This window comes from Plectropomus leopardus, chromosome 23, assembly GCF_026936395.1.
Source record: "Plectropomus leopardus strain MGB_pleo_1.0 chromosome 23, ASM2693639v1, whole genome shotgun sequence".
NCBI classification, from domain to species: domain Eukaryota; kingdom Metazoa; phylum Chordata; class Actinopteri; order Perciformes; family Serranidae; genus Plectropomus; species Plectropomus leopardus.
In genome coordinates this window covers 4,473,838-4,499,325 of record NC_142198.1, presented here as the reverse complement: position 1 = coordinate 4,499,325, position 25,488 = coordinate 4,473,838, and the positions used below count along the sequence as shown (strand labels likewise).

General features: G+C 37.4%; 1 protein-coding gene across 3 annotated transcripts in view; it reads right to left on the bottom strand.

The window, feature by feature from the left end:
- Positions 1-25,488, bottom strand: part of dock11 (dedicator of cytokinesis 11) — a 94,374-nt gene that overhangs the window by 42,774 nt on the left and 26,112 nt on the right. For 2 of the 3 annotated variants that reach the window (XM_088073953.1, XM_042512383.2), the window contains exons 13-31: positions 19,340-19,462; positions 17,389-17,471; positions 16,191-16,313; positions 15,881-15,957; positions 14,640-14,824; positions 13,952-14,017; positions 11,629-11,721; positions 9,090-9,213; positions 8,257-8,369; positions 7,582-7,665; positions 7,381-7,470; positions 6,114-6,235; positions 5,946-6,015; positions 5,016-5,141; positions 4,675-4,746; positions 3,285-3,431; positions 2,628-2,711; positions 1,436-1,547; positions 1,061-1,099 (exon numbers count right to left, since the gene is read on the bottom strand). In XM_088073953.1, the coding sequence (XP_087930079.1) occupies positions 1,061-1,099; positions 1,436-1,547; positions 2,628-2,711; positions 3,285-3,431; positions 4,675-4,746; positions 5,016-5,141; positions 5,946-6,015; positions 6,114-6,235; positions 7,381-7,470; positions 7,582-7,665; positions 8,257-8,369; positions 9,090-9,213; positions 11,629-11,721; positions 13,952-14,017; positions 14,640-14,824; positions 15,881-15,957; positions 16,191-16,313; positions 17,389-17,471; positions 19,340-19,462 (1,933 nt within the window). The remainder of the gene's footprint in view (positions 1-1,060; positions 1,100-1,435; positions 1,548-2,627; positions 2,712-3,284; positions 3,432-4,674; positions 4,747-5,015; positions 5,142-5,945; positions 6,016-6,113; positions 6,236-7,380; positions 7,471-7,581; positions 7,666-8,256; positions 8,370-9,089; positions 9,214-11,628; positions 11,722-13,951; positions 14,018-14,639; positions 14,825-15,880; positions 15,958-16,190; positions 16,314-17,388; positions 17,472-19,339; positions 19,463-25,488) is intronic. The other variant, XM_042512384.2, reaches the window with a different exon arrangement.

The following is a 25,488-nucleotide window of genomic DNA, read 5'->3' as shown; positions in this document are numbered from 1 at the left end:
GGATTCGTACCAATACAATTTAATTCAATAACTGTTATTAAGTTGTAATTGTTAAAAAGACATACAAAAATGCTTTTCAGTTATTCATAAATCAATTTAACACATTCACGGACTATTTTTAGTTTGTGGATTTTTGGTAGATGCAGATCCGTTTTACATTTTGTGAGTTTACAAATCTTTTTCTTTTTTGTGCAAGTTGTTTTATGATTACAGAGTACTCATTAACATATGGATTGTCAATCTGTTCAATAATATTGAGACAAATCTATCTCCATAGTCTGGCATGTATATGACTTAGTACAAGCGGTGTAATCAGTAATGATACGTAAGTTGTAATGTACTGTAATACACTGGCAAACATCCAATCATTCAAAATGCAACACTGCAAACTTATATGCAACAGAATTTCAACAAAACAACAGTCAGACATTAATGTGCCCACACAAAACCAAAGGGAGAAATGACGAAAATTCATTACTCATTGCCTTTGTTATGAAATGTATTATGTTATGTTTATGTTCATTCTCTATGCTCAGAAAAGAGAAATAAATCAACAGCAATCAGGAGAGACGTGCCACTAGAAATGAGAAGTTGTCTCTGTCAACACAAACTATGGCGTACAGTTTCACAATAATGCTGTGTTAATATCAACAGGCAATACAGCGTGGGAACAGAGTGCCTGTCTGCAATTATCCTCTCTAATATCAGAGATAGACAGGCAGACTGAGAGAGGAAAGAGAGAGCGAGAGAGAGAGAGAGATAGAGAGAGAGAGAGAGAGAGCCACAGCTTGGTGAAAGATGTTGCTGAAGTCACTTGAACGCTACGAAAAGAGGGTCGTCTGATTCCCACAAACAGCCAAGCTCCTCTCCTCTACAACACACAGCTTCGGGCGTGTCAGGTTGTTAGCCTAGCATTAGCATTGAGTGAGTGGGAGTGAATTGCCTATGAGGAAAAAAGGGGGGGAGCTGACAGGATGGCGAGTTAGTGCAGGTCAGAGTGAGGAGGTTTGCATACGGCGGCAAACATGATGTACGTGATGGTGCATTGAGCGTCACCTACCTACAGGGCCAAAAAGCTCCGTCGCATACGTAATAAAATCTGACCACAAGCAAAACACAAAAAAAACAGAGAAGGGGGGAGTAAAAATAAAGAAATTGGGGGTGAAACTGTAAACAATCCATGCAGCATTTCCACTTTGCTTTTCACTTGTGGTTGTGTAACGTGTGGTGTCAAGTCTGTAAAAACTTGTTAAGCAGGTGGAGTAGCAGGTGGGTGTGACTTGCCACCTGCTAGACGCCTGTTTGGGTGAAACAATCAGGCAGGTTAATAGAGGGGATCAGTGAGGGGTCATGTGAGGGCTAGTCAGTGATTACATGTGTGGTGGGAGGCTTAATGCATTTCAGTGGGAGGCAGAGGATGTTGTCAGACTCTCACCCTGGACGCGCTGCAGCTTGGTGCGCCCAAACGCCATGGGCAGGTTAAGAGGGATGAAGTGTTCGTGGTTGCACACCGTCATTAGGAAATCAAATTTCATTTCAGTCAGCACCTGTGGTAAACATACAGACATGAGTGTGCACCCGCATGAACATATGCAAATCTCCATCAACCGCCTCAGTGCAAATAATCCTCCATACTAAGCAAATACAATCTTTGACGCCGCTGACAGGGCTCCTCAAAAACAGGGCGTCTCTGTTGGTTTCATTTGTTAGTCAAATGTGCTACTGACAGACTACTGTGTAGTTGTTGGATGATATATTCTCTGAGAAAAAATTGTGATAAATAATATCATTTTCATTTTGAGATGATTTTACGACATTTATTGTGCGTCTGTCAGTCCTGGAAGAGGAATCCCTCCTCAGTCGCTCTTCCTGAGGTTTCTACCATTTTTTCCCCTTTGTAGGGTTTTTTGGGGGAGTTTTTCTTTAGTCGATGTGAGGGACAGAGGGATGTCGTATAATGTAAGGCCCTCTGAGGCAAACTGTGATTTGTTATAATGGACTTTGTAAATGATATAATAATAATATATTAGCATAATAATGAAAGTTAGAAACAGCAAAGAACGTTTAATCTGATATATTTTTAACTAAAATTACCGCCTCGAGGTTGTATGCACAGTTGACTTCTGACCTCTTGGATATAAAATATCCTAATCTCATCATTATATCCAATTAGACATTTGTGTGAATTTTTAGGGCATAAATTTGTGAGTTCAGGCAAAAAAAAAAACATATTTTATGAGGTCACAGTGACCTTGAGCTTTGACCACCAGATTCTAATCAGTTCATACTTGACTCCATGTGGACATTTGTGCCCAATTTAGGGAACCTCCCTTAAGGCCTACTTTGCATATTGTGTTCATGATAAGGACACGGACGCAAGGTCACAGTGACCTTGACCTTTGACCTTCAACCACACGATTTCTAATCAGGTCATTCTTGAGTCCAAGTGGATGTTTGTATAAAACTTAAGGTGAATTCTTCTAGGCCTATTTCGTATATTGCTTTCATCAAGCTCGTATAACAATAAGTCAGTAGCGTAATTATTGCGACAGGCCTATTTACTACTTTTGCCTTTCACTTGCCTTAAACCTTGTGGTGTGCAGGTGTGGTTTGCTGGCTTACTGTACCTTGGGATCTTTGAGACCGAAATGACACATGTAGTGGTTGACCAGGCCGAAAGCAAAGCCCCTGTTCATGACGGTCAGGCACCTCTGAGGGGAGAAAGAATTGTTAGCAAACAAACAAATTTCTGAGAATGAGCTGCAGCAGAGTTAAAAATGAACACGATCGAGACATGATGACTTGTACAAAGAAAAGTGATCTTGTTTTGTTTGCCTCTGTACTTATTGTGTACCCCAATTTTAATGTATTATTTTCATTAATTTAATTACCCCCTATTTCTTTTCTTTTTTTACCACCTATTTATTTGTTCATTCTATTTTGATTGATTTGATTTGATTGATTTATTTTATCTTTTTATGTCATTTATCTATTTATCTATCTATTCATTTTTTTATTTTCCCTTATTACATGATAAAAAAAATGTTTTATGTTTATTTGGTTGTGTATTTTGTTTTCGTATTTAGAATGAATAAAGAGAGTCACAAAAAAAAGAAAAAAAAAGAAAAATATCTAATATCTAATCTCTAATAGTTTGTTACTGCACAAAAATGTAAATAAATTGAGTTATTTTTCACACATCAGACAGTTTTTTGTAATTAATTTAAACCGTCTTTAGTAAGTTAAATAGGTTCGTGTCATGTTTTTGGATGTGGCATCCGGACCTTGATGAAAGTGGCCAGGCTCAGGTTGACGCAGCGAGCTTCCTCTGGGATTTCCATGTGGCGGATGGTGATGTGAGGCATGATGGACAGCACCAGAGACTGGAGCGCCTGGTGGAAACTGTCGGGGAAGCGCTGGGCCCGCGGCATCTAACCAGATGACCACAAAAACATATGCAACCACAGATCGCTCAAAGGCATCAAAATTTAAAAAACAGATTACCAGTACATTAATACAATTTATGGTGTATATATATATATATATATATATATATATATATACATTCAGTGGCCACTTTATTAGTTACACTGGTACAATCTAATAAAGTCCTATACAACCACTCTGCCAGAACATGTCTTTAACCCTTTGAAACCTGGTGCAACATCACTTTTCCTGTGCTGCTTTCAGAAGTATTTAAACCTTTGAACTGTGAGCAAATTGGTATGATTTCTTTTAAAAACCTAGAAAAAAAGTTATGAAACAACTTGGCAAGAAAGGTTGCACAATTTGCTAGAAATTAGTCTTTTAAAAAGCTACAGAAAATGTCTAGGGGAAAAAAAGAAAAAAAGCTATGGAAAACTGTATTTATAATTAGAATTATATAATTTTTAAAGCCAATTTTTAAATAATTTTTGGTACCTTTTTCCCATTTTTCTTGCCAAATTTTTGGCCATTTCTTCTTTCATTGCCTTCCCATGTTTTTGAAAGCAATCAAGGCAGTTTGCTCAGGTTTCAAAGAAGCTCATGATATGCAATTTTTGGTGACTTTGTCATTCACATACACGAGAATATGTGAATACAGTGCAGTTTTGTGTATCACCACCTTTGACTACGAACTTAATACTAAAACATGTTGTTGAAATAAACACATTATTGGCTAAATAAAAGTGGACTTTATGGAAAAACAGTTACATTGAGTTGCATTAGATTACACAGGTTTACCTAATGAAGTGGCTACTGACTGAGTGTATGTTCTCTAAACAGATTGCAGTTCAACGTCTTCTAACAGCTCCAGCCAGCACTTTGCTTGCTGCTGAACATCTGATATTGCTGGGATGAAATGCAGACCCGGGGAATCAGAATGTGAAATATACACACACACACACACACACACACACACACACACACACACACACACACACACACAGAGCTTAATGATTCACTTTGAGTCTCACGTTCTGTCTTTGAGTGAGTATGTGTGTGTGTGTGTGTGTGGAGTTTGTTTAAATGTGTTGACATGCTTTGTGACACCACGTGATATAAATTGGTTTGTGAAATCCCGGCCAGATGTAGACATTTGAACTTTTAGTAAGGGACACAAGCACAGACTCACTTTGTTAAACACAAATAAAAAAGTGATGATAAGGAAGGAAGAAATCACTTCATACCAACCTTCATGCGATTTCCTTCTTGCAGGTACTGGGCCATGGATTTGGCCATGGTTTCAAAGAAGAACCAGGAGTACTGCAGAGAGGCATTAAAGAGGAATAGAGTTGGAAAACCCCAGTATTCCCAAACATGCTAATCAGTTTCCTGAGAAGATGTATAATCTGAATATCACAGAGGTAACATAACAGTACAATCGGCTTCATGCTTCAGGATATCTTCTCTTGAAGTGAAGGAGGAAGTAAAGGTTACAGAAATTACATTATGAGCCATTTTATAGGCAACTACGCTACCCGCTGTTCATTATTGGTACTGCGACTGCAGTGACACAAAGGCAGAGTACAGACCTTGAGCAGTTTGTTGCTGGTGTTGAAATCAGCCGTTTGCTTGAGGGTGGCTGTTACAGCAGTGGCCAGCACCTCATGAGTGGTCACGGAGTTTCCCGATGCAGGGTTGTTGGTCACAAATACATACTAAGAAGATTAAGAAAACACACACACACACACACACACACACAATTATGAAATTCTTTTGAATTTATAAACCCCTGTAGCAGTGTTTATGGGAGCCCAGCCTATATCTGCCAATACCTTCTCAAAATAATGACTTGAAATAATTCGTAAATATCTCAAAATTCTACTTTTCGATTACTTTGTATCTTAAAATGATGAGTTAGTGCCTCATAATTCTGAGAAATTTCCTCATAAAGGTTAAATATCTCAAAGATTTGCGAAACTTTCTCAAAATACTGACTTCATATCTTAAAACAGTAACTAAGTATCTCAAGATAATGACATAGTCTGTAAAGACAGTAAATATTTCAAAATTTTGAGAAACCTTCTAAAAGCATTGTAGCATCTCAAAATATGAGTCAATATCTTAAATATATGAGAAATCTTATCCAAAAAATACTTAGTATCTTTACTATTTAGGAAATTCCCAAGTACTGAGAAACTTTCTCCAAATAATGACTTAGTTTCCAAAAGTATTAAGTGTGTATCTCAAAAACAAGTTGGTATCTTAAAATTAATGAGAAATTTGTCAAGATAATAAGTATATATTTCAAACTTATGAGAAACCTTCTCAAAATAATGACTTCCTACCTCAAAATGATGACCTAGTATCTTAAAATAATGAGTTAATATCTTAAAATACATTATTTTATGACACTAAACAATTATTTTGCAATATTAAGTCATTGTTATAATGGCTTACAGTATCTGTATAACATATAACATTGGCAGAAATTGACTTCCATACATGTTTGTGTTGGTTACCTTAACAAAAGAGCGCAGGTAGTGTTCCAGGCCCTCCTCATGACATCTGGAGACTATATGTATGATCACACTGAAGGCACAGAGCAGGGAAGTGTTACACTGAGAGCATTTTTATCAGTATCGAAAAGTACAAACTGCAACTGCATTTTACACAAGTGAACAACTGACCGCAGAGAGTTGACAGCAATCTCGTGAGTTTCTTTGGTTGCTGCTGTGAGCACCCCAAACAGCTGCATCAGCACTGTCGGCAGGAAGTTGATGATTACATGAGTCTCCATGGCATGAAGGCACTATCGGAAGGGAGAAATAGATGGAAGTGTTATGTAAAATAAGTTCAGCTTGCATTCCAGAGAGCTTTTTTGTCAAAACATGTGCAAAAGATATTGATTCTGATAGTAGGGGTCTTCGAAGAGGTTATTCTAAAGGCAAAACTCATTGAAATTAGATTACATTTTATTTGTATCTAGTTGTGAACACTTTACTGAAACAAAGATTTATGTGAATGAAAAACGTTGGAGGTACTGAAATTGAACCTTGAGGGACACCATAATTGACAGTAGCTGAATAGATTGAATTACTGATACTTTAATGGTTACTGATATCTTTTTCCATTATACAATATTACTTATACTACAAAAAAAACATATTTTTGTAGCCTACTTGAATAATAAAATTAATTACTTTTTCAGTCCAACAGATACATTTTGCTGCAATAAAAATAAAGTGAGATGAAGACTGAAAACTTTATCTCATGAGCTAACAGAGATGTTGACAAAGTCTTCCTTTGGGGACATAATTTTCCATTTAAAAAAGAGTAAATCACAATATATTGCACTACATGTTACTGCAAGACTCGGCATATCGCAACACATTCAAAATCACAATAACACTGTATTATGACTTAACCCTTTGAAACCTGGGTCAACATCACTTTCCTTAAGTAAACACCTTCAACAAGAAGAGAGTTAGAAAATAATTTTAATTGATTTAAGCTAAGGGATAAAATTCCACATAACTATATTTATAATTATCATATTATTATCATTATTATTAAATATTATTACTTTTAAGGAATTTTTCCCAGTAATTTCCTCATTTGTTTTTTTTGGTTTTTTTTTTTTCTATCTATTTTGCAATTTTTTAAATTTTTTTATTTATTTATTTATTTATTTATTTTTACCAATTTTTTGTTAAAAATCAAGAAATCAAGTCAAGCTGCTCAGGTCTCAAAGGGTTAAGTATCATGATAATATGGGCCTCTGTTGATTTCCACCCCTAGAGAAACCCAAAAATTGCTTAAAAAACAGTAGGCTTTACAGTACATGGGAGTTTGTTAGTGCCATGCAGATATAGTAAGAAAACACAAATACTACATTATATGGGGCTGCATCCTAGTGGTTTTGTAAACTGGTCCCTGACTGTCACGGTATCTCACCTTCAGGTATTTGATCAGTTCTGCTGGGTTGCCTTCTGACGTTGTCCCCATCAGCTGGCAGTGCTGGAAGAATTTGTGTAGATGCAGATCCTGTGGAGTACACCGCACAATATTAGAATCGTCCATACACACAACTATCTTAATGCATTCTGTACATGTATGTGGGTATTTAAAGAATGACTGAAGAACAACGAGTCAGACCTGAGCATATATTGTTGATGCCACATGGGTCCTCATTTTGAACAGTGTCTTGGCATTTTCCACCCATTTAATATCTGGGTGGGACTGTAGAAGAACACACAAAAGTTATAAATGTGGACATTTAGCTTTCAAGTTATCTATTAGCCTTCATTTTTCCTTGTCCATTGGTAGGATTTGGATGAGACAATAGCAACTATCTCAAAATAATAAGTAAATATTTTAAAATTATAAGAAACTTGTATCTCAAAATAATGATGTTGTATCTTCAAATAATGAGCTAGTATCTTTAAAGCAAGAGTAATGTCTTCAAATAAAGATTAACATCTCAAAATTATTAGAAACCCTCTCAAAACCATGACTTAGTATCTCAAAATAATAACATAGTATCTAAAAATTCTACATTTTCAAAAAATGTAATTATCTCAAAACAATGAAACTTTCTCAAAATGATGATATAGTATCCCAAAATAATGGTTTAGCATCTAAAAAAAAATGAGAAATTTTCTCCAAAAAAGTAATTATTATGTCAAAATTATAAGAAACTTTCTCAAACAATGACTGAGTTTCTTGAAATTCTGATTTTTTTTCTCAAAATAATTAATAAATATCTATAAAAATAATTAGTGAGCATCTCAGTGTAATTCCGAAATATCCCAAGTGATGCACTGGACTTACCTTCCTGGTGTCATGACACAAGTATCCAGCTGGCAGAGTGGCTGCTACAGTCAGCTGGAGCTCCACTGACTGCATCCTCCCGTCTTTCAGCAGCGGCATCCACGAGTAACCAACTGAAACACAACAAAGTAGATGAATTTCACTTACTGAGCCGCATTTATGAGGATACATAATATAACAGAACAAAACCAAATACACTATAAGTTAAATAAATTATAAATAAATTGGGGGAATTCAGGAATCCTCTAAGAACATGAACACTGCATAGGATTAATACACATTTTTAATAAATGTCCATGACTTTTCAATGACTTACTTAACTTAAATACCATATATTCTCTAAAACAACCAATAATACTCCTGATCAGTTCTTTTTCATAACTATACAATAGCTTTGTAAAATATGCATTATTTAAAAAAAGTAGTGGATTCAGATCAGGATGAGAACTGAATATTTATGATTTCTATTTAAAAATAAAAAAAATAATCAGCAAAAAGGATGCCATTCAATACGGCCAGAAACTGTAAAAACAGAAATTATCCTTGGATTTTCAAAATTTCCGATGGTACCTGTACACATCATGTGTTATCAGACAGGACTGTGAAAAATATTCCAATGACTTTTCCTAAACTTTTAGGGTATATTTAGTTTTCCAAATCTTTTCCAGGCCTGAAAATTGCTGTGTATAAATTCCAGACTATAATATATAGTATATAAATATATATAATTCCTGACTATAGACAGCAATGTCATTTTATTTTCTTTTTTACGAATGTTGCATTCAGGGACACACTTAAATAAAGTGACAGAGAGAATTTCCCTGCAGACTCACCCAGAGACTCGACTCCCTCTCTCTTCTTGCTGCTGGCCTTGCTGCTGGACTCACAGCTAATGTGGTAAAAGGTAAAGAGGATGTGGTGTTTCTCGTGAACGTGGACTGGCAGCTCAATTTTCACCTGCACAAAGCGAAACATGTCACCTTAAACTTACTGCAATATTGCTTTATTCTCACTGACATCATACCAGGACATCACTGACATCAATTATTGATTACATATAGTTGTGATATGGAGTACTGCTTATAAAAAAATACCAAAATTGTCCCCAATGAAAGAGATTTTGGTGTAAAATTAATTGAAAGTGGGGCGCCTTGTTTTCATGCAGAGTTAGTAACTATCTTCACTTCATATCGGCCTTGCAACTTTGTAACTTTGCATTGCAACTTTTTCTTATCTTTGAATTAATATTGAGAAATTACATAAAAATGTTTGTTTGCTTCTATATTTTACTGGTATTAAACACCCTTTAGACACATATGATGCAGCGTTTGTGAATTCCTGACTAAACACTTTATCCACCAGGGGGCAGCAGCAGCAAGGAAATGTGTTTCCCTGTTTCTTGCACTGCAGATTTCCTCACAGGAAGTGACACATACAGATTCACAACAGTGACTCTCCACTAACTCAGATGTAGTAACTGACAAACTGCTTAAGAATGTCATGAATGAATATCACAACACTCCAATTTATGACATGAGTATGTATCATTCAGCTAGTGCATTTAAGACCTCCATCAGACTGTGACAGTTTTTAAGGCTGGTTTTTGTGAAATATCAGACTCCTTGGTGCATTAATGAATATGATTATATCAATAATCAGAGATGTGGAATCATGTCATAATCAAGTCAAATTTTTGTCACAAAATCAAAACTTTGGCCCTTTCAGTTTTGACTTCGGGCTTGACATGTCAAATCTTGATTTGAAACTTGACTCAGAACTTGTAAGTCTTGATTAAGTACTTGACTCTGAACGTGTAAGTCTTAATTTGGGACTTGATTCAAGACTTGGGACTTGATTCTGGGACTTGTCAGGCTTGACTTGGTACTTGATGCAGCGCTTGTCAGTCTTAAGAATTAATTTTGGGCTTGAGTGCCAAGATTTGAGACTTATTTGTGACTTGCAGAACAATGACTTGGTCCCACCTCTGTTGATAATAATCAAATGTATATATCACTTTTCAGTACACTCAATGATGCTGTAAAGCACTGGCTGCCAACTCTTGGGTCCAGTTCCAAAATTGGGTTGCAGGTCCATTCTTACTGGACTGCAAGTGACTGATGAATGTGTCAACTTTATAAAAAAAATACATTTTATTTTGAAGTAACGGTGAGTTTCTGGCACAAGGCTTTTATTTTGGAGTGTCATTTCTGTATATTCTTGCATTATGTTTTATTTTGGTGTGTTCTAAGCCAATGTGTTGTTTACATTTTGTGAAAAAAATAAAAATAAACTGAATATGTGGTTATCATGTTATCTATTGTGTGGGCCTTAAATTAATGGCTAAGGAGAAATCTGGACCAGTTGGGAACCACATCTCTAGAGAAGACAAAGATGGGGGTAAAATATGTCCCGCAGAAAAAGATCATTGTTGTCCTCTCTGAGCAGAAATGCTCCACGAGGTAACAGGAAGCTGAAGCACGTGGAGGTAAATCCCAGCTAGTGTGCCTCCATGTGTGCATGCGGGTGTGTATGGGGGCTCTTAAAACCCTAATCCGTTTGATATCAGGGCCATATGGACCCCCTCTGCTCTCCGTCTCTTACAGTATCCTGACCATGCCTCTATAGCTGAACTCCTTCCTTCGTGTGTGTAGCGGCGTTTCTGACAGTTTGACCAGTAGAGTGTGACATCATAGCTAAACCCTAAACTCATTTATGGGATTATCTCAGAGCTGGCTGAGGAATTTTGAGGACTAAAGCAACTGCCTCTAAAAACAAAAAAAAAAAAAACTTATGCTCTGGGGTAGTGATACTCAACTTACAGCCCCCAATAGGGTGCCAGGTGGCCCCCAAACCATTTCACAATGAAAATTGATTCACAGTGAAAATAAAGTGATTCACACTGGGAATTATTTTGTACTTTAAGTATACATAAGGTGCCTGAGTGCATAAAACAGCATCATAAAAGAGCTTACTTATCAAAAAAAGTGCCAGTGGAGGACCCCCCTCACACATCCAGGTCCTAGCTAAGCCCCCAATGTCCCAAAATCCCCAAAATGTCCTGAAATCCTTAATACATCCTAAAGTCCTAGAAACGTCCAAAAATTCCTAGAAATGTCCTCAAACCATAGAAACATCCGAAAATACTAAAAAGGTTTTGATATCACAGAAATTTCATAAATGCTAGAAATGTCCTAAACTACTAGAAATGTATGTCATAAAATCCTAAAAATGTAGCAAAATACTAGAAATGTCCTAAAATCCTAAATGTCCTAGTTTTTCAGTGTTGTTCTGATATTCTCATGATGTAATTCAGTGTCAATAACCTGATGAACGAGTGTTTATGTAATAAAGATACAAAGGGAATCATCCGACCTCATCGTAGAACTCCGGGCTCTGATTGTGGTGCAGGACGGCTGCGTAGCTGCTGCTGGTAAAGAGCGAGTCTCCCGGCTTGCCGTAGATGCACTGAAAAGCAAACACACACATCAGTCATCACACTCTGGCCGTTTTGGTGTCAGATCACAGCTGTGATTAAGTGCTGAGAAAACTGTGATTACTGACAATATTTAGAGTTAAAGATGAGGTGAGAGTGTGAGTCTTTCATCGCATCTTTGAATTAAACAAGAAATTGAGAGAGCAGAGAGGAGAACCTAAAATTATCAAAGCATGGCCTAAACTAAAACATTTCAGGCCTTACAAAGCTGTTCACCTTATTTTTCTTCCCAAACGGCAACTAGAGACATGATCAGATGTTAATATGGGGTTATTTTACTAATGCAGCCTGTAAGAGAAACAGTGAAAAACCAAAGCTCTGTCAAACATAAACCTGTGCAGCAGCGAGGTCATGCTAGGCCAGGTCAGGATACCTCTAATGAGGGGCGACAAAAGGGGAGAAAAGCTTCTGCTCCGATGCTGTAATTAGGATGCTAACAGTTGTAGTCATCTGTAATGAACAGTAATGAGCCGGCCGGAGGAAGGACGGAGTTCTGGAGTCAACTGATTCAAATTGTGCCTGATTGTAAGTGAGGTCAGAAAAAAAATCTGGAGCCTGTGCAAGAGGACTGGATGAGCCTGGAGGACGGGAGAGGACAAATTCTCAGCTCAGAGAGGAAGCTGGAGGGAGGGAGGGAGGGGGGATTACACAGATTTTAGCAAAGATCTGTTGTTGCAGTCACAGGCGCTGCACACTGGTGAGGGACAAGTTCATTCAGGGGTCCGTACAGCAGCAGCAAGTTCAGGGGGCTGATGTCCTGATAACTTGAATCAGGATAAGGGTCCAGGTGGTGCAAAGTGGATCTTATCTGTCAGAGAGGCTGTCCTGTTCATACAGGCACTGAACCACACAAGGCCAAAAACCAAAAAAACAAACATTTTCTACCTGCTTCACTCGGTCCAGTCCCCAGTGGAAAAATGTTGGTATTGTGAGTTGCTGCAAACAGCAAATACGTTGCATTTGCAAATTTCATTCCAAACAATGTTTTTAAAGTGATGTAGTATCTGATCTGACTGTCATCAGGAGGTTAAGGGGATCGTAGATGAAGTTATACCTCAGTGAGACACCTGCCTATCTGCAGACTGCTGTTTGAGACCAAAAACAAAAAACAATGCTTTAGTGAGTCATTAATGTGTTTTTTTCACACGTTTTGGGGTCATTTCTATATATATCGCTGCTCATTGCCTTCTTTCAATGTTTTTGCCAATAATCAAGCCAATTTGCTTGAGTTTCAAAGGGTTAAAGTACAATTCAGGCAAAAATAGATCATACCTTAAGAATGTAAGTTTGACTGGTCAGCAACATTATTTATGGAGGCAGCACAGCAGATATTAAATGTATTTTATGTATTTACAACCTTTGGGAAATCCCATCTTCTTCAAGCTTGTAAAGAATTTCCTCTCGGTCAGATTTGTGCCTCTCCGAGCCTCCGCCGCCTCTGATTGAAATCTCCTGAGAGGTGTGCTGCTGCTGCTGGCTCCTGATCTCTGTTTGTAAACACCTCTCTGCCTCGCTGTGCTTCAGACATTGTCTGTGAGCAGACTGTCTGCTATCTGAGGTGTAACACGCATGACTGCGCGCTCATCTGCCTGTCTGGACCGACTTAATCAAGGGCATCAAGTGTACATGTTTTGGCGGTTGAAGTTAAAGAATTTGTGTTTTCCTGCCTCCCTCTGGAAAAGCGAAAAAGAAAAACGATCTGCGGGGCTTCGGTGGCTGTTTCCACCCGCAGATATTTGACATGTGTGGCCAGAGAGGAATAGCGAGGAAGAGGGTGAGAGTGAAAAAGAGTGACCATTCATTATCTTCTGCTGCCAGCTATAATAACCGGCTTCTGGAAGCGTTTCCTCTCTCCTTCTCTGGCCCCTCGGCTGCTCTCCGACTTTCACTTTGTGAAAAGCAATAAAATGAAAAGTTCATCATGTTTGTGGCGTCTGCTGCTGATCAAATCTCCTGTGGGACATTCCACAACTTCTCATGACAGTATTGTTGTTTTAGACTCCTGCTACTCTGTTGGAAATAAAGTGTGTGCTTCATTCATCCCTCCGAACATCTATCCTCTTTTTTTTTCTACCTTCTGCTTCAATCTCCTTCAAAACTACATCTGGACTCTATAATCTGCTTATTTGCCTGTATTTTATGCATGTATGTATGTCATGAGCGTGACATTTAACAGCACAGAACACAGTTCATACGGCTCACCTTTAGAGGAGTTGCACCTTCTTCATCTGAATCTCGGAACTGGATGCACACTGCGATGTTTCTCGCCTGGTGTGGACGAAACGTTACAGTCAGTCAGTCGATGCATACGGCAGAGCAAATGATCACTGATATGAGTTTCACTTTTTGCAGGCAGCTACAAAACAGAAACCAATACACCATCCAATCGCAGCATCACCATTCTTAACCCTCTGAGACCTGGATCAACATCAGTTTTCTTGTGCTGTTTTCAGACACCTTTAACAGCTATGTTGCCCTTTGATCGCCAGTAAAATTGGTTTAATTTCTTTTGTAAAAATGAAGTTAGTAAAAGGTAAGAACAAAGTGACCTGACGATTGATTTTTTTAAAAAGGGGGAAAATAGATTTTAAAAAAATAGAAAACCAAGTTCACAGTTATTATAACTATGTATTTAAAACTGTGTTACAAGACACATTAAAAACAGATTTTTTTTCATTTTTCAGCACTTTTTTGAGTCATTTTCTTTTTTTTTTTTACTCCTTTTTGTGCTTACTTTCAGGTAATTTTATTGTAACTTTTTTTTTCTGATTTCTTACTAATTTTAAGACCATGTCTTGTTGAGTTGCTTGTTGCATTCTCCTCATTTTCTTTGCAAGTAATCAAACCAAATTGTTCAGGTGTTAATCGAGCTTCACTGTGACTCACACACCTTGGTGAAGGTCTTCTGGTTGTCGTATTTGAGCTGCAGGGGGTAGATGTACAGCTGGTTCTTGTAGGTGGTGAAGGGATAGTTGTACTTGGCTTCATCTGGAAGAAACTCCTCGACCTCCACCGACACCCGCTCGCAACTGTCCTCGAAGGGCTTGACGGGAACGTAAGAGGAAGTGACCGTATCTGTGGGAACAGATCATAAGAGTTAATTAAGTAAACACACAATCATTCTGTGTAAATAACTAAAAGGGCTTTCTTTCTATTCTCTATTGTATCATTTGCATTCCAGGAACAAGAATATCATTATAGTGTTGCATGTGTGGTGAGGGAACCACAGATTTGGGCTTTACACTTTGTTACTATTGTTTTTCTTAATCTTGGTGATCAAGAAACTGAAGCTCTGTCTGCTTTTGGTTTAGAAACACCACAGTCTAAATCAGCTCAACAGCAGCAGCAGCAAGCTACAGCAGACTCACACAGCTGCTCGCTGTAAGTTCTCATCATCTTTTAACCCTTTGAAACCTGAGCAAATTGGCATGATTTATGTCAAAAACAAAGGAAAAAGGCATTGAGCTATGAAGAAAAGAAGTGTTACAGTTAGTAAAACTAGAATTAAATTAAAAATAAAATAAAAATAAAAAGATTTTTTTAAAAAACTAGAAAAAGTGCTCAAAAATGATAATCATTTTGTAACATAGTTTATAATATGTAATTATGATAATCAGGTAATGCACACAAACGTTACCTGAACTCTGTATAATACATTTTTTAAAAAAAAACAACTATTTTTAAAAAATGATCTGGAAAAAGTGCTTAAAATGTTAATACTTTTGTAACATAGTTCATAATATGTAAATATGATAATTATAAATTAAATACAGTTTTTACTTTTTCCCCTTAACATTTTCCCCTTGCTTTAAAAAAAAATTCTAAAACTATTTATTTCTTGCAATCTGTGGAACATTTATTACCAGTGTGCTCATTGTCTTTTATTGCATGTTTTTGAAAGAAATAGCACCCATATGTTCAAACGATTAAAATCTTGTGAAAGGCATCTGAAAGCAGCATGAGAAGTAATGCCGTTCCAGGTTTCAAAGGGTTAATCTAAGCATTTTTTTTTTTTTTTCCAAAGCTAAAAGTAAGAATGCTCCATCATACTGTGTCTACATGGTGTTGCAGAGGTTTAGTGTGTTCCCTTTGCTGTTACAGAGAGACGTCTTTTTAGGAATGACGACATACTTGAGAAGTCAGGTGGGACACACTCGATGGTGACGTTCAGCTGTCCGGGGATGGTCTGGAGTTTGCTTTTCTCAGGTCTGATGAGTGAAAAAAAGATTCAAAGTAAGAACAAGATGCAATCAAGTCAGAATATAGAATCTTTCCGCATTTACAAAGAGCCATTTATTTATTCACGGCACGAACTCCATGAGGTGAATCCTGAGTTAGCATTTCAAACAGGACAGAGCATAAATATGCAAAGGGCCCGAGTGTTTGGAGCGACAGAACCGAAGCACGGGCTAAAATAGCAGAGGAGTGGTGCATGACTCACTTCCTGATGTCGGCCAGCAGCTTGATGATGTCGTCAGTGGAGATTTTGCTGCTGTCCTGGCGGTACAGAGGAGAAAACTTGCCATCCATGTCCAGGCTGCCCTGAGCGTCTTTGAACACCTGCCTGCAAACACATGAGAGGATGTCTGACATTTATACATTACACATCCTACATGAATGGACTTTATGGTTTCAAAAAACAGATGCATTAACCCTTTGAAAACTATAGTGACATCACTTTTTTGTGCAACTTTAAGATGCCTTTCAAAAGCATTTAAATTTTTGCACGTTAAGCAACTTGGTGCTGTTTCTTGAAACTTGCTAAGAAATGTTCCAAAACTTGTAGGAAATAAGAAACTTTATTTTACTTTTATTATTTTTGAAAAAGCTAGGGGAACTGTCTTATGAAAAAAAGAAAAAAAAAGTTAGAGAAAAACTATTTTCAAACATAATTATCCTTTTAATTGTTATATATTATGAAATTATTATCACATTTACATATTCAAATGTATGTTACAGAATTATTATATTTTTCCAGGTCACTTTCTTTTTTTACATTTTTTATTTTATTTTATTTTATTTGACTAATTTTCAGGTAATTTTCTTATATATTTTTGGGTAGGTTCTTGCTAATTTTGGGGCCATTTCTCTTTTTAAAGCATTAACTTATCATAAGGATATCTTAAACATTCTTATTATGAAGAAAAAAATCCAAGCAGATTCATCACCAGGTAATATTTGGAAATTAGAATAATTTAGAATATTATTTTTTTAAAAGCTACAATAAATTGTCTTATGAAGAAAAGAAAAAAGTAGCAAAAAACATTTTTTTACAGGTAATTATTCTTTTTATAATAATAATTATATATCATAGTTATTATCATAATTACATATTTAATTACAAGTTACATAATTATTGTAATTTTCCAGGTAATTTCCTTTTTTTAAATTTATTTTAATAATTTTTTAAGGTAATATTCTCATACATAAGTTCTTGCTAATTTTAGGAACTTTCTTCATTTGTTGCTCTGTTTTCTGTTTTCTTCCCACATTTTTGAAAGATATCAAACCAGGACGCTAGTATTTTAAAGGGTTAATTTATCATAAGGATATCTTTAATGCATTCATATTCCAAAGAAAAAATCCAAACAGATTCATGACAGGGTGATATCTGGACTCATGGATTATTCCTGTCTTACTTGGCAGCCCAGGCGAATGGCATCCTGTACTGGCCCAAGCGTTGGCATGTCTGCTTGGCAGCTTTGAGCACCTTCTGAGCAGTCTGCGAGACATGAGAAAGGACAAACACAAGACGCAAAATCAAAACAGAAGAGGCGACAGACAGAGTGTTAAACTGGAAAGCTCACTGCTGCTTTTGTCATGTGCGTGTCTTTAAAGGAAAGGTCCCCCTGCACATTGACCATCTGTACAGCAATTACTCAACACGTTACCTTAAATTCTGGGAGAAAATTAAGCTTTTCTCGCATGCCTTTTCTCGCATGGGTTCTCTACATACGTGAACGGAGAACCCAAAAACGAAAACATTCTTTGGAGTAACAAAAGCAAAAGTAAATCAAAGTATCCATTTACAAACTCTCACACTACCTGTGAAGTATAAAGTGTCATTCATCCAGTCATATGCTCAGTAGTTCCAAAAACATGCATTTTCACCAAAAAGTTTCACTAAAAAGTTGAAATTAAAAATTCATGGTATGAGTTCTCGAGTACTTGAGTACTGGCTTTGGATGTATTCATATAACGTATAGAGTAATCACCACCAAACCTTATATATCTTTGTTACTACATAAAATGAGTAAAACTTTATTTCATTGTAAAGCTACGGGTAGTATATAGCTTTACTTGGCGCCTCATTGACACGCTGAAGCTCTCGGTTCATATTGAGACTACTGCTGCAGGAGTGTAAGCTCTGCAACATTTAGAAGTTGGTGTGAGTCCGCCTGTACTCACACAGTGACAGGGCTAACTGTTAGCATCACACAGCTATTGTTACCTAACTGTTATTAACGTGTTTAACGACAGTCAGCCATTTCAGTGTCATGTGAGTTTGTTCAGATCGCTAAGCAGTTCAGTGTCAGATGTAAGCAACTGCTGCTTTGTAAGCTCCTGCTAACAGGACAGATGTTGAACTGAGTGGGAAGAGAGCGGCTCCAGACTCCCAATATTGTCCTTCAGTCTGCATCTACCTATGTAATGGCAGCAGCAGCAGATATTATTACTTTTCTTCTATGAACTTTGCATTTATGGTTTAATAGGCTAATTGAAGCCTGGTGGTTCTATTAATGAAATTCAAATTAAACTTATTTTCTGCTTTTGGCCAATTTACAACTCTATCCTTTGCAAGCACTTTATAATAATTTTAAGCAAGTGCCCAAATATGTCAGTTACTTTATCCTATGAAAACTGGCGTTGATATGATTTCATAAAAAAAAGCATGGGGAGAAGGCAATGAGAAACTTAACCAGATATTGCCAAACAAATTGTAAGAAAGAAGTATAAAAATTACAGAAAATTACCTGAAAATAAGCAAAAAAAGAAAGAAAAAAAAAGAAAAGAAAAGAATAAAGCAAAAACCAACAGGAAAATGACCCTAAAAAGTCAATTTCAATCAATTTGTTTGTTTGTAACGTAATTCAAAACTAATATTATGGCAACAATAAATATTGCTTTCTGGACATTTTTTCCCCTTTTTTGGTATATTTTTCTAACACCACCCCCTTCTTTAAACTTTTTTTTTTTAACTAATTTCTTTAAGTTTGTGGGACATTTCTTCAGTTTTCAACTAAAATGCACACCACACACTCATATAGGTGGTGGTGTTTTTTATTGTTAAATTTAAAGAAAAATGCATGTGTTTTGTAAGTACTAAGCAAATGACTGGAAAAACGAGAGTTGTATAAGAGTTTGCAAACAAAAAATTTGACATAGTTTTGCTGTTCTTAAATGCGGACCCCGATAACTCCCATTCATGAGCAATGTTGTTGCCTTTTTTGGATTCTCTGACTACAGTGTAGGCATGCAAAAACGTTTTGTTCACAAATTCTGCATAACACAGGAACTGATATACAGATGGTAATTTTGTGGATGAAGTGTTCCTTTAAATGAGGTGAAAAGCAAAGTAGGGCAGTGGACCTTGCTGATGTCAGAGGTCTTGATGTACGGCTCGGCGCAGTGTGTGATGCCGTTCTGTAACACCTTCTCCACCCGGGCCACCAGGAAGATATCTGCATGAGGGTTGGTCACTGAAAAGATCCCCTGCAGGAGAGAGGGAGAAATGAACGAGGAGGCTAATTAGACCTGGGACTTAATGATATATTATGCAGCAAGATCTGTGGATCAGACTGTGAGCAACCCTCCCTCTAGAAACCACTTTATCCAAACTGCTGGGTACTCAAATAAATAGGCACTCGTCATCAGTAATTCAAAACCTGAGATGTCTTTTTAGTTTCAAATTCATCCACTGCTTCTCTACAAGGCAAGTGCAGGGGAAGTGGCTGCTGTTGGCCAAAGTTATACAGGAAAACCACATGGGGCTCACATCTATTTTGGGTCTGGCGTGATGGGGCTGTCTTTAGTCTTGTAGTGTCAGTTCACACAAACAATCTCGAGGGGACAGAAATTACATTCGGACATAAACCATGCAGCTGTAATGAAACTGAGTGACACTTCCAAGGGAGCAGATGCACCATCGTCACGACTATTAAATTAAAATACATGTAGACAAACTGCACATTAATAATACACATCTTAGAGGAGACTAGCTCTGTGCAAGTCAGACACACACACACACACACACACACACACACTCCCTGGTTGCCCTCCAAGCCACAGTCATGTCCATCCTCTCCCACCTAAACCTCAGTTATTATTTCATTTTACATTTTTATTGGAATTTTAAGAAAATGTGAACATAATACAGCACTGCATACTTTTATCATTTTCTGTTTTTAACATTAAAGTGGGAGAGAGATAGAATTTTTAAAAAATGAATAAATTAGAATTGGAAGTATATGTTGTATATTATTCATACAAGCAACAGTTACAAAAATATGTTTTTCTCAAGAAAAGAAAGAAACAAACAAAAAAATAAAAAATGCAAATTCCAAAAAAGACCCAAACAAACAACAGACAGGACTAAAACTAATACTACTGCTGCTACTACTACTACTACTACTAATAATAATAGACTCTCTTTTTTCAACAATAATAATCTGAAATAAGGTCTGGCTGCATATGTACTCTTAAAAAAAGAAACAAACAAAACACAAATAAACTTGGAACCGGAACAATATTTGAGTAGCTCAACGTAATGATCCTCAGAGTTTTAACGCAACAGCAAACGGCTGCATACATTTTGAAAAAACATGAGAAGAAAGTTCCTAAATTCATTTTTTCATCATACTTCCTGGAATAGTTTGTACACAGTGTTCTCTTTTTGCAAACACCACCTGCTGGGTTGTAGGAAGGGGACACTCCTTAACATTTGCACTTTGACTTATTAGATTTGTGAATTATGCAATGGAGTGGAACAGAGGCTGAGAGCTGATGATGCGGTGGAGACATAAAGCAAGTGGAGGCTCTGTCCTTGGACCGCGCCCAATGCACCTAAATTAAACTGTGGTCTGCCGGGCTATAATTGCACTCTAATCACAGAGGTAGAGCCTGCTGTGTTTGTATGCATGTGTTTGTATGTGTGTGTTCTGCTGGTGGAGAACTTTCGCAGATGTCGGCTGGCTTAATGTAACATTAAGTCCATAAATTAGACTTGGAACAGATCTATTATTTTATGACAGCAGCTTTGTCGCTGTGTATATCAGCCTGACCTGCTACCGAGTGCTACATTCTCTGTCAGAAATACTGTTTTTGCTCTGGTGCTTGTTTGACTTTTCCCAATTCATCTTCTCAATTAAGGTGTGTGCAATCATCAAACTGGTCCATTAAACGTTGCTCTCAAATCTCAAGTCGGCATCAGAAATACTGGTGTATTAAACTTCTTACTAAAGGTATTATTTTTTTAATGTACACATTTAAAGGGTAGCTTTGGAGTTCCTCATCCTGGACCCTATTTTCATATGTTTTTGTGTCTAAGTGACTGATGCGAGCAACATTTTTTTAAAGTGGATCAGTACTGAGAGAGAGGATGTTGCCATGCAACGCTCGCACTGTAACCAGATGGGGCAATTGTCACTGTACACTCATTAAAGGTGGAGACATTAAGTGTCTCTTTACCTTTCACTTGATCCAGTCTGTCTGTTATTGTGTCTAAGTGTCATTCAAAAAATGTTGTTCCAAAACCTCACAAGATGTGGCAGGAAAACAACGCTGAAAACACAAGTGAGAGTTTGAGAGAATAGTGCTGTAACAGTTTGTTGTGTCGGTGTACAGCAAACACAGTTTAATGCCATCTAAAAGATTAGAAAAACAAAACAAAACAAGGTTCGTGTTTACGCATTTCAAAATTGCACCAACAAAATATCGGGATGAAGTGAAAGACAAAGAGACGCTTCCGAACAATTGGCCCATTTGTTTACAGTGTGAGCATTGCACCGCCGCCAGCTGCAGCCCTCCCTCTCATTACTAGGCCAATGTCAAAAATTGGTTTTCACTCACTTAACCCTGTTTTTTTGAGCTAGCTCATGTGAAGGATAATGATCATGACAGGAGTGTGGCGATATCTTCGGTCGTGGCTCTACAACGGTGTCCTACATCACACAGTTGTCACAGTCGTGTGTTCAGCCTGGGATAACATTCAGACTGTCAGAAATTTGGGATGACTATCACACTGTGTGACTGATGTTACATTTAGTGCATGCTAAATGTTAATAGATGCTAATAAATATTCTGATTCCGTCCACATTCTCCTTTTCTTCTTCAACTTTTTTCAACACACATAAATGCCACTATAGAGCTCCATTCATGTTTTTTTGTTTTAAGTTTTCCTCTACAGTGGCGTAGATGGATGTCAAATGCCGAGGACGTTTTGTTCTTGCGTATTGACATCGATGGACGTATGTTGCAGCCCATGATTCAGTAGGTGACGTCATCGCACAGTCTGCACACATCAAACCTGATGTTGTACCCAAGTTTATTAAAATCTACGTCACACAGTGTAGCTGCACTAAATCTATGAGTGCAAAAACCTCACGGTCTGCAGGAGGTTTTAGAAACAAAAACATGGAAAATAATGTCCAGATTAAAGAACGGTGACGTTACATTTTAATAACCTATAAAATATTGTCTTCCTGGGAACAAAGATGACATTTTCTCGCAGCATTTTGATTTTACTTGATGAGCTGTTTTAATGTTTTTTAGGATAATATGCAATGCTCATAATACACAGCACAAAATGCCTTAAATTTCAGCAGAATTTAAAATACAATTTGGTTATTGGTTATTTGGTATCTACCTAATAGTGACTCAAATTGATTTTGGAGCATGTCCAGTTGTGTTTAGAAGCTTTTATTGGTGATTTGTTATGGTCTATCCGATAACAGCACAGAGATGACGGTACAGAGACGCTGAGATATGGAAGACCCTGAAACATTGACCCATCAGAGCGCACTCAGCTTTTTCAGGGGCGGTGTTAAAGGGACCAGAACTGAGCATCTTAGACAGTATGAGGAAAACAGTGTTTTTTGACCATTAAAGCATGTAAACATGTTCAAATAGAAACTTTAAATACAAGCAGGAACCTGGAAATGATCATAATGTGTCCCCTTTAGGTTGTTTCTGTATTGTAATTACTGCCGTGATAGCCCAGTCGTGTCTCTTATCACGGAAGTGGAAAGTAAGTATCTGAGTACGTTTTATAACCTAACTGCTGCTAATTTATAACAGGCACAAGTCATGCTGAGTGGCCAAGCTGTGTGTGTGTGTGTGTGTGTGTGTGTGTGTGTGTGTGTGTGTGTGTGTGTGTGTGTGTGTTTGTGTACTGATCTCACTGCACCTGCAGGAGTTAAGAGCCTGAGCCAACAGAATCACTGTCACATGGGCATTACTGTTTCCTCAATGAACTCTTGACTCTTGATGAACTCTTGAAAAAAGCGAAGAGAAGTGACAAGACATAAAGCTCACATCAACAAGCACTGGGCTGATGAACAACTGGCAAACCACAGAGATTCTAAAATCACTTGCAAATGTTTGCTGAATGAGCTAAACTGAGGCCTCATGGCTCCATTCAGGGTTTCTTAAAGGTTGGACATGGACCAATCATTGTCTGGAGACACGCTCACCGTCCAGAAATATTACACAGCACACTGAAGGGAGAATTCAAGATGAGAAATTTTCATCAGACTAGGATGAAGAGTATTAGAGATCCATCATGATAATGTCAGTGGAGTCCTCTGACATAAGGGTGAACAGGGAATCCATCATGTGGTCACTCCTCTGCAGCCAGGCCAGCTGCAGTCAGATTGCTGAGTCTTGAACACAGCAGTGTGTCACCTCACAGAAATCTGTGTGCACATTTTCAAAGCAATGCAACACTAGACAGCACCAAACCACAACGTGATGAAGCTTAGAAAATGTAGGGTGTAGGTCAATGATTCAGTTTTAAATCCTTAGTGTGTTTCCGTTTCAGAAGAGGAACTAAAAGGTCTCTTAAGGACACAACGGTGTTTTCTGGGGTTTCAAACAGTCAATCTATGGTGTCTTTAGATGGACAAGAGGGTAAAATGTAGCATTCTGTTACACTGAATATTTTAGATTAAAGCTTTCTCTTTCGTATGTCTTCATCCGTAACTGTTGTGTCAGTTTTTTTCATCTTGCTTAAGTAAAGAACATAATCTCAACAAAAAAACAAGAAACAACACCAAAGCACTACAATTAAAAGCTACAAAGACAAAGTTATTAACATCTGACTCTCAGTAGTTCCCAATGCTGGGACACTAGACCAAAGAATACAGAGGAAAAACAAACCACAGTCTGAGCTCGTGCTCATTTTCAGCTAGTTCTTCATGTGGCCTAATTGCCATGAACACCAGAGAAATAAACAGTTGAAAAAATCTCACACAGTTTCACAGTTTCACATGATCAGTAAAACTTCTAACCAAACAGGAAGACACATGCTGCCAAAACTCTTTTGCCCGTTAGTAAATAGCATCAACCTAAACAAACCACTGTCAGAAATACAACACAAACTTAACTGCTATTACTACAACTACAGAAAATCCAAATAAAGACCTTTAAGTCACTTGCCTTAGAAGTATAGTAGATACATTACTGTCACTGATTTGATAAACTCTTCCTTCACCCGTCAAATGTACCATCAGATGTAATCTTGGTATATTCACTGGACGGCTGGTAACTGTTTTCACCTCTTGAGTCTGTTTATAATCATGGCAAAGTTTGATCCTGGTATTGTTGCAGGAACTACCACAAAAAGCAGTTTGGAGTATTTTGCTAGGTATTTATACGTCTGTCTGTGGAGAGATTCTGTCAATGTGATGGCGGCACAAACATACAAGATGGATGACGGCAGTCAGCAAATTCCATTTTTTTTTTCATCTTGTATGTGTATGTGTCCTCTTTTTTTCAATCTTTGATCCCTCTCTGAGTTGGGACGTTTTTGCAGGTCCCTGAATACAGTGCAGGCAGAACTCAGCAGCAGTCACAGGGTGAATAATTGATCTGTTGATACAGTCAGAGCTGATCAGATCAAATAGATGGATGAGCGTAGCAGATCCTGCAGAAGCTGGTGAATGTAAACTTTTAGGCCCAGCGCAATTAATGGTTAGTTTCGTCATCTGCCATTCTGCTGCTCCATCTGTGCCCAGAGTACGCTCTGCACTTTGAGAGCGTGATGCAATCATTAACATAACATATATATATATATACGGCACTCCTAATGATACTTCGGCTCCAAAATTATATTACATATTCAATACATGGAAGTAGATGAATTTAATTGTGGTGGCCACCTCAAATAAATGTATGATGTATGTGGAACCCTGATGTGTATACTTGCAATCAAAATGAAGGCAGAGTTTGTAGATGGATGTGGTCCAAAAGAAGGGGGCTAGGAATTGGCCACCCTTCTTTACGCCCCTGGCCCAAAGTCCTTTTAAATTGTGGATTGTTACTGCGGCTGAAGTGATCCCATGGCAAGATGGTCCCCACCTATAGTGCTAATCATATTTAAATGTATTTTGTTAAATTTAAAGCACTACTAAACAATAACTTTCTTTTTTTTTTTTAGTATCATGAATATAAACTATAGATTATCTTGTGATGGAATCACTTCAGCTGCAAACCAGTAATCCAGGACTTGAAAAATAAAATAA